This window comes from Nylanderia fulva, unplaced genomic scaffold (assembly GCF_048542155.1).
Source record: "Nylanderia fulva isolate GAGA-0341 unplaced genomic scaffold, ASM4854215v1 Scaffold234, whole genome shotgun sequence".
Classification (NCBI taxonomy): Eukaryota; Metazoa; Arthropoda; class Insecta; order Hymenoptera; family Formicidae; genus Nylanderia; species Nylanderia fulva.
In genome coordinates this window covers 142581-160838 of record NW_028190298.1, presented here as the reverse complement: position 1 = coordinate 160838, position 18258 = coordinate 142581, and the positions used below count along the sequence as shown (strand labels likewise).

The window sequence follows — 18258 nt, the reverse complement described above, 5'->3', positions numbered from 1 at the left end:
AAAATGATCTGAAAACAGCAGACAGAGACAATTCCGATGACGATGAACTGGATTGTAATCCGATAGAAGCTGACGACGCGATGAAAGATCTGGAAGATTTTGGTAAGATTGACGACCCGATTGATTTATCGCAAATGAGGTCGCAATTGAACAAAGACCAGGAAAGAGTCTTTGATGGAGTATGCCAAGTTTTACAAGATAAGAATCAGATTCTGCGACTGTACGTAAGTGGCGAGGGTGGTACAGGGAAAAGTTTTCTAATTGAAACGATTAAACATTGGATCAGAATAAATTTGGAAAAAACGACTGCCATATCTGCTCCCACGGGTATCGCAGCATTCAATATCGATGGCTTGACAATCCATAGAATGTTTCAACTACCCGTTAGTCATGAATCTACACCAAAATATACGCAATTGTCAAACATGGTCTTGAAAACTTTGAGAGACATATTAAAGAATGTCGAATTATTTATAATCGATGAAGTATCCATGATTTCAAATGTGACACTTATGTTTATCAATCTACGATTATGTGAAATCTTTGATACGACAGATACAGATGATAGTTTCTTTGGCAGAAAACACATTCTCCTGTTTGGGGACTTGTTGCAGCTTCCTCCTGTAAAAGGACAATTTTTGTTTGTTAAAATGTCTCGATCAGAGATTCAGAAGTAGATTAGATTAGATTAGATATATTTATTGCCGCCCCAATTGGGGATTACAAGGCGCTTTTTTTTTTTTAAAGGAGCGTTCCCAAACCTTTATTCCTTTCTTTACCCTTTTCCTTAACCTAAACTTATACCTATAACTTAACCTAATTACAATACATATTCAATTTTCGCCACGCCTCTCCTCTTCGCCACCTTTTTCCTCTTTTCTCGCATTTCTGCCCTACCTACACACACACACGTCCGCCTTACCCTAATCTTTTTATCCTAACTTAACTTAACCTACGCAATCTTACATTCTACTTAGCCTATGTTGGGCCTCCGCTTCCGGTTACCATTATTCTTCCACTCCTTTCCTCTCCCTCTCTCTCTCTCTCTCTCTCACACACTCACTCTCACACTCACTCTCCCCCTCTCTCTTTCCTCTCATCTCCTACCCTCTCTCATCCCCCTGTCCTCCTTTTTCCTCCTTCTCCTTCTCCCCCTCCCCTTTCCCTCTTGCTTTCTCTAACCTTTTTAACCATATTTCCCCTTCTCCCTCCTCTCCTAATATCTCCTTTACCATTTCCTGCCAGCTCTCTTCCCTTCCCCAATCCATACATTCCTCCCATACATGCTCCCACGTCTCTAACCCTCTCCCACATATCCTGCACTTCCTATCCTCCTCCTTTTCCCAATACCTATTTCCCTTTATTTCATTCCCCAGTCTATACCTTGCCATCCTCCTCCATCTACCTTCCGCCCACCCTTTCTTCAGATAGCCCGGAATCCCCTCTCCTTTAATCTGTTTGTACCACTTATTATATTCCGATTTTATCATTTTTCCTGCCCTCTCTTCCCTCTGTTCCTTTCCTTCCCATTCCTCAACTTCTTCCCATCTGAACTTCCCCTTTTCTCTTCTTTCCTCTATCTCCCTTAATACCATCCCCTTACCCTCAAAAAATTCCCTCCTTTCTCTCTCCCACTCTGACAATTCCCCTCCTTTCTTTGCCCTTTCTTTAATCTCCCCCAAACATATTCTCGCCAACCATCCTCCCTTACCCTCCTCTAGCCTTCTCTCATAACCCCATGCTCTTCTTCCCATCCTTGTCCTTATCTTTTCCCTTTGCAATTCCTCCCTTATCATATATCCCGGCGTTCCCCAATCCACTCCTAACATCCATCTCAGATATCTTTCTTGTATCCTTTCCAATCCCTCTCTCTCTTCCCATCCCCATATCTCCACCCCGTATCCTAAAACCGTCCATACTAACGCATCGAAGAGCCACAACCTCCTCCCCCAATTATTCCCAACTCTCCTCTTACCTATTCCCCATACCTGTCCCATAATTGCTGCCCCTCTCTTTATTCTGTCCCTTACCTGTCCCTCTTTCCCCCCATTCCTTTGAATCACATATCCTAAATACTTGTACTCCTTTACCTCCTCTAATTTTTTTCCCTTCCAATACCAACTAGCCTTTTTTAACCTTCCTCCCCCTTTCCTGCATCTCATCACCTTCGACTTCTTCTCATTCAATTCCAGTCCCTTCCCCTCCAGATATCTCCCTAACCTCTCCATCATACACCTCATCCCCCCTCATCTTCTGCCAACAGCACCACGTCATCCGCGTACGCTAGCGTATAAACCTTGCCCTCTCCTAACCTCACACCCCCCATCTTCCTTTCTTCATTTCCTCCTCCAAGTCCGCCATCAACATGTTAAACAGAAGTGGGCTCAGTGGGCATTCCTGTCTCACCCCCCTCCCCGTCCAAAACTTCTCCCCCACCTCCTCCCCTATTCTAACCCTGAATCCTATCTCTCCTAGCACTTCCTCGCACCTCCTCACCGTCTCTTCCTTCACCCCTCTCCCTCTTAACGCCGCCATCAACTTCACTCTGTCCACCGAATCAAACGCTGCTCTCAGGTCCACAAACAGTAGTACCATTTGCTTTCCTTTCCTACTTATTTGTCTGTTTATCAAATAATTTAGTACATAAATATTATCCACCGTTCCCATCCCTTTCCTGAACCCCGTTTGATTCGGTGGTAACATCCCTTTTTCCTCTATCTCTCCCTTCAATCTCTCTGCCAACACCGTCGCATATACTTTGTATAACGACGGTGTCAGAGTTACCCCCCTGTACTCCGAAACCTCCTTTCCCTCACCCCTTTTCAAGATTGGCACCACCAGTCCCTCACTCCACTCCCTTATCCACCCCTCCCCCTTCCATATCCTATTACATATCTCCCATACCCACTTCTCTATTCCCTCTCCTCCAAATTTCCACACTTCTCCCGGAATCCCATCCACCCCCACCGCCTTTCTTTCCTTTATCCTACTTATCGCCCTCCTAATTTCTCCCTTTTCTATCTGATTTTCTCCTCTCTCCTTCTCCATCCTACTTCCTCCCATTATCACTCTCGACTCTACCCCTCCTAATAGATCTCTAAAATATCTGTTCCATTCTTCCATCTCAATCCCCTTACCCATTCCTCCTTTTCCTTTTCCCCTTTCCCTCCTAACCACCTCCCAAACCTGCCCCTCCGTCCTCGCTTCCATTGCTTTCTTCGTCCACTCCTCATTCTCCTCCTCCTTCTTCTTTCTACATAATCTCTCATACTCCTTTTTTCTTTTCCTGTATTCTTCTCCTTTTCCCCTTATCCTCCTCCACCTTTTTAACACCTTTGCCACCTCCCCCTTCTCTCTTCTACACTCCCTATCAAACCACCCTCTCCTTTTTTCTTTCTTCTCCTTTCCTTCTCTCTCATTCCCCTTATCTAACACTTCCTGTATCTTCTTTTTCTTCTCCTCCCACTCCCCCTCTACACCCTCCTCTTCTTGCTCATTTCTCTGCTTCTCCCATATTTCCCCTATCTTCTCCCTAAATTCCTCCTTCCCCTCTTCCGTCCAGTTCCATCTCCTCCTCTTTTTTCCTTTTCTTTCCCCTCCTCCTCCTTTCCTTTCGAACCACACTATTAACAGCATGTGATCCGAGTCCACCCTTTCACCTATCTCTAACTTCCTGACTTCCTCTCTTACCTCCTCATTACCTATTATATACAGAGATTCAGAAGTATTTAGGTACCATGGGTGGATGTGATTTGTGGAGATTGTTCGAGTACGACGAACTTTTGATTAATATGCGACAAAGATGCGACAATACATATCGTGATATACTTTCTAGAATACGAATAGAGGTTTAGTAACGGATTCTGACATCAATGTTCTTCAGTCTAGAAAAATCAATTTTAAAGAAAGTAGTTGCGACGAAAGATTGAATGAACTTTGCACTTATATGAATCAATTACCGATTGATACAATTTGTTTATTGCCCACGTGTTATTTGTGCAAGGTTTTGAACACAGCAATGCTCGATAAAATCGACAGCGATGAAATTCTACTGATAGCAGAAGATGATGTCGACTGTGCTCCAGCAATGAAAAAAAAGGTGCATAAAATTTTAGAAGACAAAGATGATAAAGTGTCTGAAACAGCTGGCATTGAAAGAGTAATAGCGATTAAAATTGGCGCTAAAGTGATGATTCGACGAAACATTGACGTAACTTTGGGACTTGTCAATGGAACGATAGGCAATGTAGTTGCAGTTAATCGCTCTGCTGACGGCAATCGTATTGATTCCATCAAAATAGTTATTTCGGATAACAAAGAAATCGCAATAACGAAAGTAGATATTAAATTTGAAGTATTCCACAAATTAGTGGTACATTGGAAACAATATCCATTGTCTCTCAGTTATGGAATAACTATACGAGGTGTGTTCAAAAAGTATCGCGAGTTTTGAATTTCCGCGGGTTACGTATATTCGATTTTCGATTTTTTTGTGGCGTTATGTTGGTACTCATGTTTCTCATTTATGCCGACAAGTACGGCCATTTTGAATGTTCAGTTAATTTTTGACAGCTGCTTTGCTTGCACGTGTTTTGGTTCGTTTTCGATTTTTGCCTATTCCAAAAAATGGATCAAAGAATCTGTATCAAATTTTGTGTGAAAAACAAAATTAAGTGCGCGGACGCATTCCGAATGTTGACTGTGACATATGGTGAAGCTACCTTGGACCGAAGCAACGTTTATCGGTGGTACAAAATGATTCCGAGGGCCGAGAAGATGTGAACGACGAAGAGCGTGCCGGACGCCCGAGCACGTCAACAACAGACGAAAACATTGATGAAGTGAAGAAAATAGTATTGGTCAATCGTCGAATCACCGTTAGAGAAGTTGCTGAGGACCTAAACATATCGATTGGCTCGTGCCATTCGATTTTTACCAATGATTTGGGCATGACACGGGTCGCCGCGAAATTCGTACCAAAATTGCTCAATTTCGACCAAAAACAGCATCGCATTAACATTGCTCAGGAGATGTTGGACTCTGTCCGCGACTACCCAAATTTGCTCCAGAGGGTCATAACTGGTGACGAATCATGGGTTCACAACACACAAAATTTGATACAGATTCTTTGATCCATTTTTTGGAATAGGCAAAAATCGAAGACAAGCCAAAACACGTGCAAGCAAAGCAGCTGTCAAAAATTAACTGAACATTCAAAATGGCCGTACTTGTCGGCATAAATGAGAAACATGAGTACCAACATAACGCCAAAAAAAATCGAAAATCGAATATACGTAACCCGCGGAAATTCAAAATTCGCGATACTTTTTGAACACACCTCGTATGATGTAAAAAAACATAAATTACTAATATTATACCTAAATAATCATCATCAACATTTAAATCGGCGATTTGTTTGCTTCTATTCTTGCTTGACAAGTTTTGTGATTCTGATTCTGATTCTAAAAATAACAACAGATTTTATTGTAATAATATTAATTATTATGAATATATATGTATATTATACATTAGATCACAAAAATTCCAAAAGTGATTTAATAATAACAATGTAATAACATCACGATCTAATATATCTAATGCAAATATATAATAATATGTAAAAGTAAAGTATAAAATTAAAATTATGCATATAATATTTAGATATACATTATAGTTATCTTATTGCGGCTGTTTTCGCGACAGAATCAAAATGACCGAGATTAAAATGATCTTGCACTGTGATTGATAGTATATCTGAAATTTCATTAATTTGGGTCATTTTGATTTTGTCACAAAAGCAGCCTGCATATAATTATTATTGCAACACTTTTATTTTATAATTGTATTCATATATTAATAAATATATCAAAAAGCACAATTATTACATTAATGTTAAAAGTAAAAAATTTGATAAAACAATTTTAAATTTCTGTGTTTTTTAAAGTGATTATACTTACGGGGATCTTTATTTGTTATTTTTTTAGAGCCCGGTTCGAAATTTTCTATTACATACTTATTTTTATTTATTTTAACTTTTTTTTGGCACAAGAGACATTCGCATTTTCTATAAATTAATTTTAATTTATTATACTGGCTGGATTCCCTAAAGCGCACATTTACGTATAGTACACGTTACGTTTACTAACGAAAATACGCGCATATTTACGCTTTACGGAATCTAGCCACTATAACTAGTTTTTAATATTTATATTATATATTGCTCATTAGATTTTTACCATTTTGCATAACTTTTTTTATTTTAGTATGTGCAGTCGTTATTTGTTTCTCCGGAACTTTTGGTATATCTTTGAATATTTCATCTGCTTCAGAAAATTCATCACTACTATTTGATGATGAGTCATTTACTACTTTAGCGGCTCTGATTTTTCGTGATTTTTTTAAATATTCTTCTGTTCAGTACAAGAATTTATATCTAATAAATTTTCGACATCCTTTAATTTTTTCCTTGCTTTTTCATAGCAAGCTGAAAAATGCTATATTATTTTATTTAATCTATTAACGTTTTTGACTGGACCTGGTAAACCGCTATAGTAAACCAGGTATAGTCCAAAACGCTATATTTTTTCGTGTATATCTTGGACCTTTATTACTTTTAACCATTGAAAATTAACTCTTGTTTATTATAGAATATAAAATTTCAAATGTTTTCACACTCGCGAATAATATAAATATGGTAGCATTAATATTCATTTATACAATTTAAATTATTATTTCTATTCATAAAATGTGGAAAAATCAGATAAACAAATAAAATTGATTGCTATTAATGTTATCATTTTTAAATAAAAAAGAAATATAGCGTTTTATAATATTGTCAAACGTGATAATACATGTACAGAATATATTCCAAGCAAAGAAGATGGACAAGGCACGTCAAATAGATCCTTTTTTTCCAAAAATTCATATCCTATAATCATAGGAATGTTTCGTTCTTTACAGTGCGCCACATTTTCGATACATACAATAGTACCATCGCTTAAGCCACAACAAACTAATCTGACTCACTAATTTATTATCATACAATAAATAAATAAACAAATTTTTATTCTTTTGAGAGATAGTCCAAAATAACCTTTAAAGAAACAACGTACAAAATGTTGCAATATTTAAAATCTATATATATAGTTATTTTACATATATTACACATCATATTAATTTAATTTTAATACAAAGATTAGAATAAAAAGAAAACTATATAATTAACAAAACCACTTACAAAATGTCCCGAATATTTTGTTGACTGGGTGTTCCAACCATGTAGATTCTGGTGATTCCATTAGTTTAACTGCTGTATCATATCGTCGATTATTTGTATAATGTGGCCAAAAAGCTTTTTTTAAATCTGCGGTGAACCAATTATTTGGAATAATTTGGATTTTATCTTCAAATTCAACAATTGAATATTTTTTTTCAGCCATCCTAGTACCATACCAATGAGCACATTACGTTTCAATATGTAATAGTGGAAAAACTGCAAATTTATTATTTTTACAAGGTAATTTCACATATTTCCTTGTCACAGTTTTTAATGGCCATGATTTCAAACGTGATAATACATGTACAGAATATATTCCAAGCAAAGAAGATGGACAAGGCACGTCAAATAGATCCTTTTTTTCCAAAAATTCATATCCTATAATCATAGGAATGTTTCGTTCTTTACAGTGCGCCACATTTTCGATACATACAATAGTACCATCGCTTAAGCCACAACAATTATTTGCAAGTGATCCAACTTTGAATGTGATTCCACTATATTTAATAATTTTATATTGCGGATTATTGCAATCAAATGTAAGTGGACCATCACAATGTAATGACAATAGATTTGGATGTGTTAAAATGGAATCTGAAGAAATATTACATAATGGTGATATATCTAAGTTCATTTCTTTCTCAGTACATCTTTGTACTACTTGTAATGGCTTTTCGGATTTTCTAAGTAATTTCTTTAATTGTTGCATATAATTTTCGAACTTAAATGCGTTGAAATTGTCAAGTGATCCAAAGTTCCTAACATCATCTATAAGATGCAAAAGACAATGAACATTGTGCGAAACATTGTGGGTTCCATAAAGTTTTATAAATGTTTTAATAAAAAATAAAATTAATTCTTGCGCATATGATAAATATTGATATAAATCTTTGGAAGACATAATTCTGATAATTACATGAAATATCATAAAATGTGTATATAGATTGTTTTTTTTAAAATAGATTTAAAAGCCACTGGCCCTGTATATAATAGTATTAATCTATACTCTGTAGCTTTCCACAACTTTACACAATCCAACCCTCGTGGTTTTCTAGCAAATTCTGAAGGTATTAATGGTTTTAATTGTATCTCTCAATAAACGTGTAGAAATTTCTTTTACTGCTCTGAGTTGTACACGGTAATGTAAATCTCCACCAAACCATAAATATATCAATTTTCGCATAATTCCTAAACATACTAAGTGCATGTAATCTAAAGGAACGTTTGTGACAGGTTTAAAATGAGGTATTTTTAACAAGCAGCATGTTACATCTGAGTTATGATAATTATCATCAATTTTCTGAATAAAATCCTCATCTGTTCTAAGTGGCGCATCCATTTGCGGAAAACATCCGATTTTTTATGTATTCTCCTTCAGTAATGCACTTAGTACAACTGGAATATCCTGTATGATCTTTTATGCACAAAGTACAATAAATGATTTGGCTGGTGCATCGCATATCAGTGCTTCAATTCTACATTGTATATTACGATTATCAATGTAAATACCATTTTCACATATTTCTATTGCTTTGTTAACGAAATCTTGTAAAATATCATTTGCGTCTGCTGGTTTTTCATTTCCACAGTAAATTCCGATGATAAATACATTGTTATAGGAAAGAATTGAGCCTAATATAGGCCAAAATTGTTGTTGAGACGATTTTGACAATGGTAATTCATCAATGTTTATAGCTATTTTGACACAATCAATATTCTCTTTTTGTAATTTCAATGCATCTGATATAACATTTAGTAATCCAAAATGGTAATATATCCCTGGTACTACTACACGTATCGTTTGTGTTCTTGGCGTTTTTAAAAATGATCGCGGATCTTTCAACAATGTTGAGAAACAAGAATGCTGTCTTAATTTCAGAAGTAGTGCTTTTAGAGCATTATGTTTAATTTGATATTCCGCAGCCCAGACAATAAGATCATTTCTGAAATTGCTGTTTGTCACGTATGCATTTTCAGATGTCACTTGTGCTATTGATTTTTCGCAAGGAATTCTTGTATTGTATTGTATGGAATTTAAATTATATTCATTTACATATTCATCTATATTGAAATGTTCATAATTTACTAGCATATCGTTGTTGTTTCTTTCATTAGAAACATTGTCTTTTTCAATTACTTGTGCATCGCTTTGAATATCTGTCATATCAGAATTAATCTCTAACAAGATATTTTCCTCATTGTTCGTGCGTTTATTATTATTCTTATGTGATGGTATATATATGGCAGTCATATTTAACATAGATTTAGAAATAAATTCTGATTCTTGTTTAACCAATCTATTTAATTGTCGTTTTGATATATTTGAAATGTCTTTCCTTGGACGCTTTCGATTCATTTTGACTCTGTTTAAATAATTATATTATAACCGTTATTATCACACAATTATAATCATTATAATAAAACATTATATATTACATAAAATGTTATGGCAATGATGAAATTTAATTATGAATAAAATAATACTTAAAATATAACTAATATAAATTATTAATATCAAAACTTTTATCAATTAAAAATGGATTGTATCGCCAGTGATAAAATATAAATTCTTTATTTTTATTAAAAGACGACCAAACGGGCTATGATTATAGTAGATCACTTGTGTAATATATAGATAGAATTTTTATTAATTGGTAAAGTGCTTCATTATTAATCAAATAATATTATTAATAAATATGATTTCTGTTGCATATATTTTCTCATTTTTAATAGATGTGGTTGATTATATGTTATGCACAAGTCAATATTACATATACATGAATATCCATGTTTGTAATTGACTTGCGCATAACATATAATCAATCAGATCTATTAAAACTGAGAAAATATATGCAACAGAAATCATATTTATTAATTTATTATTTGATTAATAATGAAACACTTTAACAATTTATATATATATATATATATATATATATGTATTATACGCAAATCAATTATACTTACAGAGAACATATTATTCATATAACTGAATTATGAAATATATATGGTATTAAATTTTATATATATGTATATGTAAAATCATAAAAAAATCATAAAAAATAAAAAGGTCAGGCCATGTTCAAAAGAAAGTACTCAAAAATTTAAACCTTTCAAAATTTAAACGATCTAATAATAAATTATCACGAAAAGTAACTGATATGTTATTCAAGGTGCCAATTCAAAGTGAACATATGTAAAGTGTATATTATCTAAATTTAGTAATAATATATTACCATGAAAAGTAACTGTGATATTTTATTCAAGGTGCAAGTTCACATTGAACATACATATAAGTAAAACTGATTACAATTTGATTCTAGAAAATAAGTGCGATATGTTATTCCTAGTGCACAAAATATAATAGTCGTTTATAGAGATTTGATTTGAAATTCATACTAGCCCGTACAATGAAAAATAATTGCTCGTAATTCCAGAGTACCAATTTGTTAATGACTCAGAAAAATAACATGGCGGCCTGCTCTCAAAAAACTATGATGTTTTTCGATGTCCATTTAGAAATAATGTCGAAGCTCTTACAGAATAATTACTACAACATTTGAAGTACGAAAAGTAATTACATTAGAAGAAGATTAGATTAGAATAAAGATTCAACGTATTTTTAAAAGCTCTATACACAACGAAGTGAATATACAAAACTATATACAAATACCTTTTTCTTCTGTGTTTCTGAAGAAAATTGTAAGTCAAATGAAACCTTGCTATTCAAAACCTATTCTTCATGATCGCAAGATACTATTTTCTATTTAAAAGACGTCTGCTAAAATTTTAATAAATAGATATTATTTATGATAGAAATGAAGAATTTGTGCTTTACAGTATATGGATAGTACATGGTTATTTCAAACACTGAACCGATGCATACAACAAAACTTTTCTCTGTCTATTCAATAAATTACTGATAATGTTAAATCCCAATCACATATGCCACCTTGCCTAGGTTAATGATGGTCATTAACAGGAAATTTTACTAAAGAAAGATTGGAGATTTTTAATTTATACAGTTTTCACAACTCTTATTTCAATTATTTATTCTATCCATCGTTTTTTGAGAGCAGGCCGCCATGTTATTTTTCTGAGTCATTAACAAATTGGTACTCTGGAATTACGAGCAATTATTTTTCATTGTACGGGCTAGTATGAATTTCAAATCAAATCTCTATAAACGACTATTATATTTTGTGCACTAAGAATAACATATCGCACTTATTTTCTAGAATCAAATTGTAATCAGTTTTACTTATATGTATGTATGTTCAATGTGAACTTGCACCTTGAATAAAATATCACAGTTACTTTTTATGGTAATATATTATTACTAAATTTAGATAATATACACTTTACGTATGTTCACTTTGAACTGGCACCTTGAATAACATATCAGTTACTTTTCGTGATAATTTATTATTAGATCGTTTAAATTTTGAAAGGTTTAAATTTTTGAGTACTTTCTTTTGAACATGGCCTGACCTTTTCATTTTTATGATTTTTTTAGGATATCAGTTACTTTTTAAAGTACAGATATATAGAGCAGCTTTCTAGTAATTCAAGTATCACAAAAAATATGTATTTTCGATTCTTATCACATAACTTTGTATAAATAACAATTTATGCAATACAGTTCAAAATAATTGAAATATATATGGTATATATGTACATATATAAAATATATAATTATATTATAGTATACATATATATTTTATTTAATCATATATGTAAATGTTTGTATAATTGTAATAACTTTTAACGATACATCCCAGAAAACATTTTGATATTCAATAAATATACATTGCATATACATCAGTGGATATCACATATTCTATAGACATACAATGATACACAAATGACATACTCTGGATGTCATAGGTATGTACAAATGCAACGCGCTGTATGTACACTGTATGTCCATGTAATATACATGTGTATATTTGCTTCATATTCTATGTATATGTACATACAGAGAAGTACATATATATAGCAGATACTTTCCTTCATATACAATAAATATTTATTAGACATCTCATGTATGTGTATTCCATATATGTCTGTGAATATGACTTATTCTATGTATATACAGTGATGTATAAACAATGTACATTGGATATCCTATTTGTATATAAATTTAATGTTCTGTTTATACATTGTATATCCATACAATATATATGCGTATAGATAGGTACATTCCATGTACATTCGTGGAAAGTATATGACAGATAATTTACATATACACTAAATATTTTTTTCATATCCAATGTACATAAATTGCATCTATATACATCTATAGATGATATTCTATGTATATAAATGATATTCTATGTATATACAGTGATTTACAAATGAGGCACATTGTATGGATATATATGGTATACGTGCATTATATATGTACATATTAAAGACATCCAATGTACATCGTTTGTAGATCACTATACATACATAGAATATGCCATACACGAATATACACTGTACATAAATTTAATTACTAAAATATCTTGTATTGTATTTACAGATGTAGGTACTTGCAATAAAAACAATATACGTATTTACGAATATATATATATATATATATATATATATATTTATATATTTTTAATATATATTACATCTATATAACATATTATATAATATTAAAGTATATTATAATGTATTAAAATTAAACTTTGAAATATTTTAAACAAGAAATTAAACATTATTTCTTTGATCACAGTATTCCATAAATAAGAAACTTAAAAAATATAAGTACGTTAAATTACAATTTATTAAGAAGCTTGTTTTAAAAAGTACTTTATCTATTTGAAAAAATAAACAGATCAAAATGTTTGTATAATATTAATACTATTAATAATTAATACATAAAATATCCTGTAAAAAAATTGAAACAATTTTGTGTTTAAGACAAAATTGTTTCAATTTTTTCTACTGCGTACGTTTCATCTACTGATCCCTCATTACAGCTATATTGAATTATGATGTCAGAAGCAAGAAATAACATGAGGTTTCTTTTTATATAATATATATCGAATAAATAAGTTTTTGAATGTAATTACTGTGTTTGATAATATGAATTAGTAAAATCCGTCAAACTCCCTATTTGTTAATAAATATGCGTATAACTCATTTGCATATGTCCTACATTTTCAGTAAACGTGGACATGATTGAGCAAGATTATTTACAGGTACTTGCAGATTTACGAAGTAAAAAAAGTATTCGACGGATTTCATTAATTCATATTATTGCTCGAATAATCTTATTTATTTTGATATAATTTGCAAGAACAGCTTCATATAATTTCTTGCCTCTGACGTCTTTTTTTTTTTTTTTTTTTTTTTTTTTTAATTTAATGTATGGTTATTACAATCTCAAACCGTGGTTCGAATAAGTAATACTATTGATATATGATTTTTGAACATGTGTTTTAGTTTAGGTCAGTATCTAAAGCATTAAATTCGTATCACTGAATAACATTAAGTTATTAAGATGTTAGGTCCTGGGGTTTGTTTCTCTTTAGTCGTCTCACATCTTGGTCTGTATCTAGTAAGCTTATGGCTTCAGCATTGACATGTTGGCGTAGCCTCTCTTCGTGTGACTTTGCGAACTCCCTTATTTCTTGCTCGATTGTTTGGATATTTAGGTCCGCGTGTATGTCTTCATTACTTTGATACCATCTGGCATCGCAAATCATGCGAATGATCTTATTTTGAGCACGCTGAATTATTAGTCGGTTCGAGACTCTTGTACATCCCCACAATTGGATACCGTATGTCCATATAGGCTTGATGATCATTAGATATATCATTCTCTTATGATAGAGGTCCAGTTGGGATCTGCGCCCGATTAACCAGTGCATTTGTCTAATTTTCATGCGGATTTGTTCCGCTTTTTTACATAAATGATATTTCCACGTTAATCTTGTATCCAGATGCATGCCTAAATACCTTGCAGAGTTGTCTTGTCGTAATAGTTGATTGTCTATATGTACACGGAGTTCTGCATCAATGCGACGTAATGCAAATGTTACATGTGTTGATTTATGTTCATTGAGTTTAATTTTCCAGTCTTTCGTCCACTGTGACACTTTATCTAAAGCTCTTTGGAGGTTATTCGTTGCTTTTCTTTGTGAGTTGTTCACTGCCATTATTGCTGTGTCATCAGCAAACGTGGCTATTGTCGTTTTGCTATCAGTTAGTATATCTGCCGTATAGATCAGGTACAAGATCGGCCCCAGGACGCTTCCCTGTGGGACTCCCGCTTGTATTGGTAAAAAGGCCGATTTAGCTTTTTCGTACATCACTCTAAATTTTCGATTTGAGAGGTATGATTCCAGTAGTCTGCAAAAATTTCCTGGCAATAATTTACTAACTTTTAGAATGAGCCCTTCCTGCCACACTTTGTCGAATGCTTGTGCGACATCCAGAAATACAGCGGAGCAGTATTTCTTTTCTTCAAATGCCTTTTCTATTATAGAAGTCACTGTATGTATTTGGTCAATGGTTGAGTGTTGATTACGAAAACCAAATTGATGATCCGGAATCTGTAGTAATGGTTTGAGTCGTTTGTACAGTAACTTTTCAAATAATTTTGATATCACCGGAAGTAGGGATATTAATCTGTATGATTTTACTTCTTCAGCCGGTTTGTCGGGTTTGTTAATCATTATTATTTGAGCTATTTTGAAGCACTCTGGTATATGTTCTAATCTAAGACAAGCGTTGAAAATATATATGATCAGTACTATTGCCTTTCTTGATAGTTCTTTGATCAAACTGGGTGATATTTGATCTATGCCTGGCGCTTTTTTGGGGTTCATATTTTTATCAATTTCTTGTGCAATTTCGAAAGGTGTAAACAGTTTGATTTTTACATCTTCGTGGAATATCCTTGTCGTGTCAATACTGGACTGAGTGTCGTTGGTTTGAAAAACCTTATGCAGGTGCCGAGCGAACAGTTCGGCTTTTTCTTCATCCCGGTGTATCCACTTCCCCCCCTCATCTTTGAATGGTGGTATCTTGATAGTTGGACGTTTAAGTCTTCGAGTTGCCTTCCACAGAGAATAGTTTTTGTCTATTTCTGCAGAGAGGTTACCTAGATAGCTTTTGAAGCTTTTCTTTTTGTTTTCCTTGATTAGTCTGTTTAGTTGATTATTGATACGATTAAAGGTATTTTTGTGCTCTGGATGTTTAGATTTTTGCCAGGTACGTCTTGCTCTTCTTCTGTTTTTAATCATGTCTCTAATCTCCTCTGGGTAGCATATTTCCTGCGTTATAATGTTACTTTGTGCTGGTGTTGAGCTTCTCGCAGCACTACAGATATAGTCAACCATGTTTTGCGCTTGTTCATCTAGCTCTTCCACAGATTTAAGCCTAACTTTCAGGTTTATTGTTAGATCAAGCTCCTCCCTAAATTTGTCCCAGTCCGTATGTTTGTTGGTAAGTGTAGTTCTTTTTTCCTTTCGAATAACAGTAGAACTCAGCGTAAGTAAAACCGGCACATGGTCTGAGGAGAGGTCATCTATATTCTCAACTTCGAAATAGTTTGTTGATATACCTTTAGTGATGTAGAAATCTAACAGGTCAGGTACTCTGTTTCTATCCGTCGGCCAATATGTTGGTTTCCGTGACGATCTGACATCCCATTTACAGGTTTTAGTTGCTTTGTGCAATTCCCTACCTTTGGGAGTGATTAAGCGGGAGCCCCATGCCGTGTGTTTAGCATTAAAGTCCCCTTCGGCTATAAATCGCGATCCAAGCTTTCCTATTTCTTCTTCAAACTGCTTTTTCTTGATATTATGTCGAGGTGGGCAATATATTGCTGCTATTTTGAAGTCTGAGTTATTGTGTTGGACCGTAATAACAGTAGCTTGCAGATTATCCCTTCTGATTTCCTCATGCGGACAAAACTTCACATTGTTTTTAACAACGATAGCTGTACCAGCATGAGCTTTACCACTAGGGTGCGTCGTGTGATACACCGTGTATCCGTAAATCTTCAAGTAATTTTTATTAGTAAAGTGGATTTCAGATATTAATGCTATATCTATATTTTTATAATTTAAGGTGCGTTTTCGTTTTCCTACCACAAGCGATCAGAAACAAACACGACCGTTTTCGTTTCTGGTTGTGACGTCATCGATGCAACCTGGTTGGTTGCGGTAGCTGCTACCGCGCTGCCATGGTCCTGAGGATGATAGCGCGGTTGTAGTAGGTTGTTTGGCGCGAAATCAATTGTAGAGTGTTGACTCGATCGTATACATGGTGTATACAACCGTGAGGTAAATCCATGGTGTAAAAACGAAAATGGACAATACGGTGCTCACCTTAAACGAGTATTTCCTCCTCGTGCGCGCTGATGGTGACGTGCATTCTATTGATGGCAAAATGTTTTTCCATTATGTTTCAAGTAAGTATACTTGCATTGTGAGTTCTGTAGGGGTTATGTTAGTCAATTAAATTTATCTTTCATGAAGCTTACCTACGTCTTTGTGTCATATTTTAATAAATGTTTTGAAATAAAATATTTGCTGAGCGCTAATCCTGCTATATAATAAGTCCAATTTTATTTTAGTTGATATTTTAATTTTTACCTGTTTGTTTTTCGGAATGAGCTATATACTAACTACTTGAATTTCTCTATATATTTAATGCATCTTTGTGTTTTACTTCTACTTTTCTTTTTTCAGGTGGATCATATATTTCTTTTCCCCTAGATGATTCCGTAATCCAACGATTTAAGTCTGCTAATTCCTGTGAACCTTTTACAATAATAGAGGATTCCAATACTGCAGAGAGCTCTAGTGAAGAAAGCTTTAAAATACGTAATATCTCACCTTTGTCGAGTGAAATCTTTGACAAAAGCAACAAAGAGATTTGGGTCAAAAATAATAAACCATCACCACTGGATATTGCAGCCACACATGACTTAATTGAAATTGTGGGACGTAAGGACATTCAGATGATATTAAATGATAAGAAAACTGTGAAGAAGAAGATTTGGGAAAAAATTGGTGTAAAACTAAAAGAAAAGTATAATTTTGGAACAAGAGATGAAGGATCTGTTTGCTCGCAGAAGTGGCGCAACCTTGAAAGTGCTGTGATGCATTTTTTACAGAATGGTGCTGGCAGTTCTGGTAACGGAAAAGGAAAGAAACCAGCATTTTCTGATGAGGTATTTGACATTATTAAAGGGAAACACAAAGCAAAACCAGTACGTTTGCTTGATTCATTGTCTAGAGAGGTATCACCTACTCATTACCTCTAAAGAGCAACCAGCGACGATTCCGAATGCTCCAAATTCTTCAAAACAAATAAACATAAGGATTTGTAATACTGAGTCTGAAAATGCATCATCAAATGAAAACGATGGAAACCCATTCATTCATGTAAAGTCATCCACGAAGCTAAAGAAACCTAGGATTGATAACACCTGCATCCTGGATTTTCTGAAAAATGAGGCTGAGGAACGCTGTAAGCAAAATGAAAGTTTAATGAAACTAATGCAAGATTCAAATGATACTAAGAAAGCTTTTCTCAATATCATTACCAATATGTTGAGCCACAACACAAGCTCAAACAAAACTACTAATTAAAAGAAATTGTAATTTACAAATAGGTAGCTAACATTGATTAACACAAGCATTAAATGTGATATGTTCCATATGTGATAAATAATAGTTATCTCTTTATTATCTTTTTATGAGAATATCCCAAGGAGCAAAAAAATATTTGAAACATGTTTGAAACAACTTTTAAAGTCTTTGAAAATGAATTTCAAACACATTTCAAATATACTTTTATTACTTCGGATGTCTCTCTCTATATGATTTATATCAATACAGAGGATTACTTAGTACTTATATTAACATTTTATTTAAACTACCTAAAATTTCATGTACTTATACTAAAGTGTTACATTATTTTATTTTAAGTTAGATTATTATAGTTTTATTTTACTTAAGTTAGAATTATAT

At 33.5% G+C, this 18258-nt stretch overlaps 1 protein-coding gene and 1 pseudogene across 1 annotated transcript; one reads left to right on the top strand and one right to left on the bottom strand.

The window, feature by feature from the left end:
* Positions 1-8200: 8200 nt before the first annotated feature.
* LOC146723094 (uncharacterized) lies at positions 8201-9440 on the bottom strand (annotated as a pseudogene).
* Positions 9441-16588: 7148 nt separating this feature from the next.
* LOC114932869 (uncharacterized) lies at positions 16589-17877 on the top strand. Its single transcript, XM_085483192.1, has 3 exons — positions 16589-16691; positions 16972-17456; positions 17524-17877. Exons 1-3 carry the CDS (start codon positions 16589-16591, stop codon positions 17875-17877), a joined length of 942 nt encoding a protein of 313 aa, XP_085339318.1.
* Positions 17878-18258: the final 381 nt, after the last annotated feature.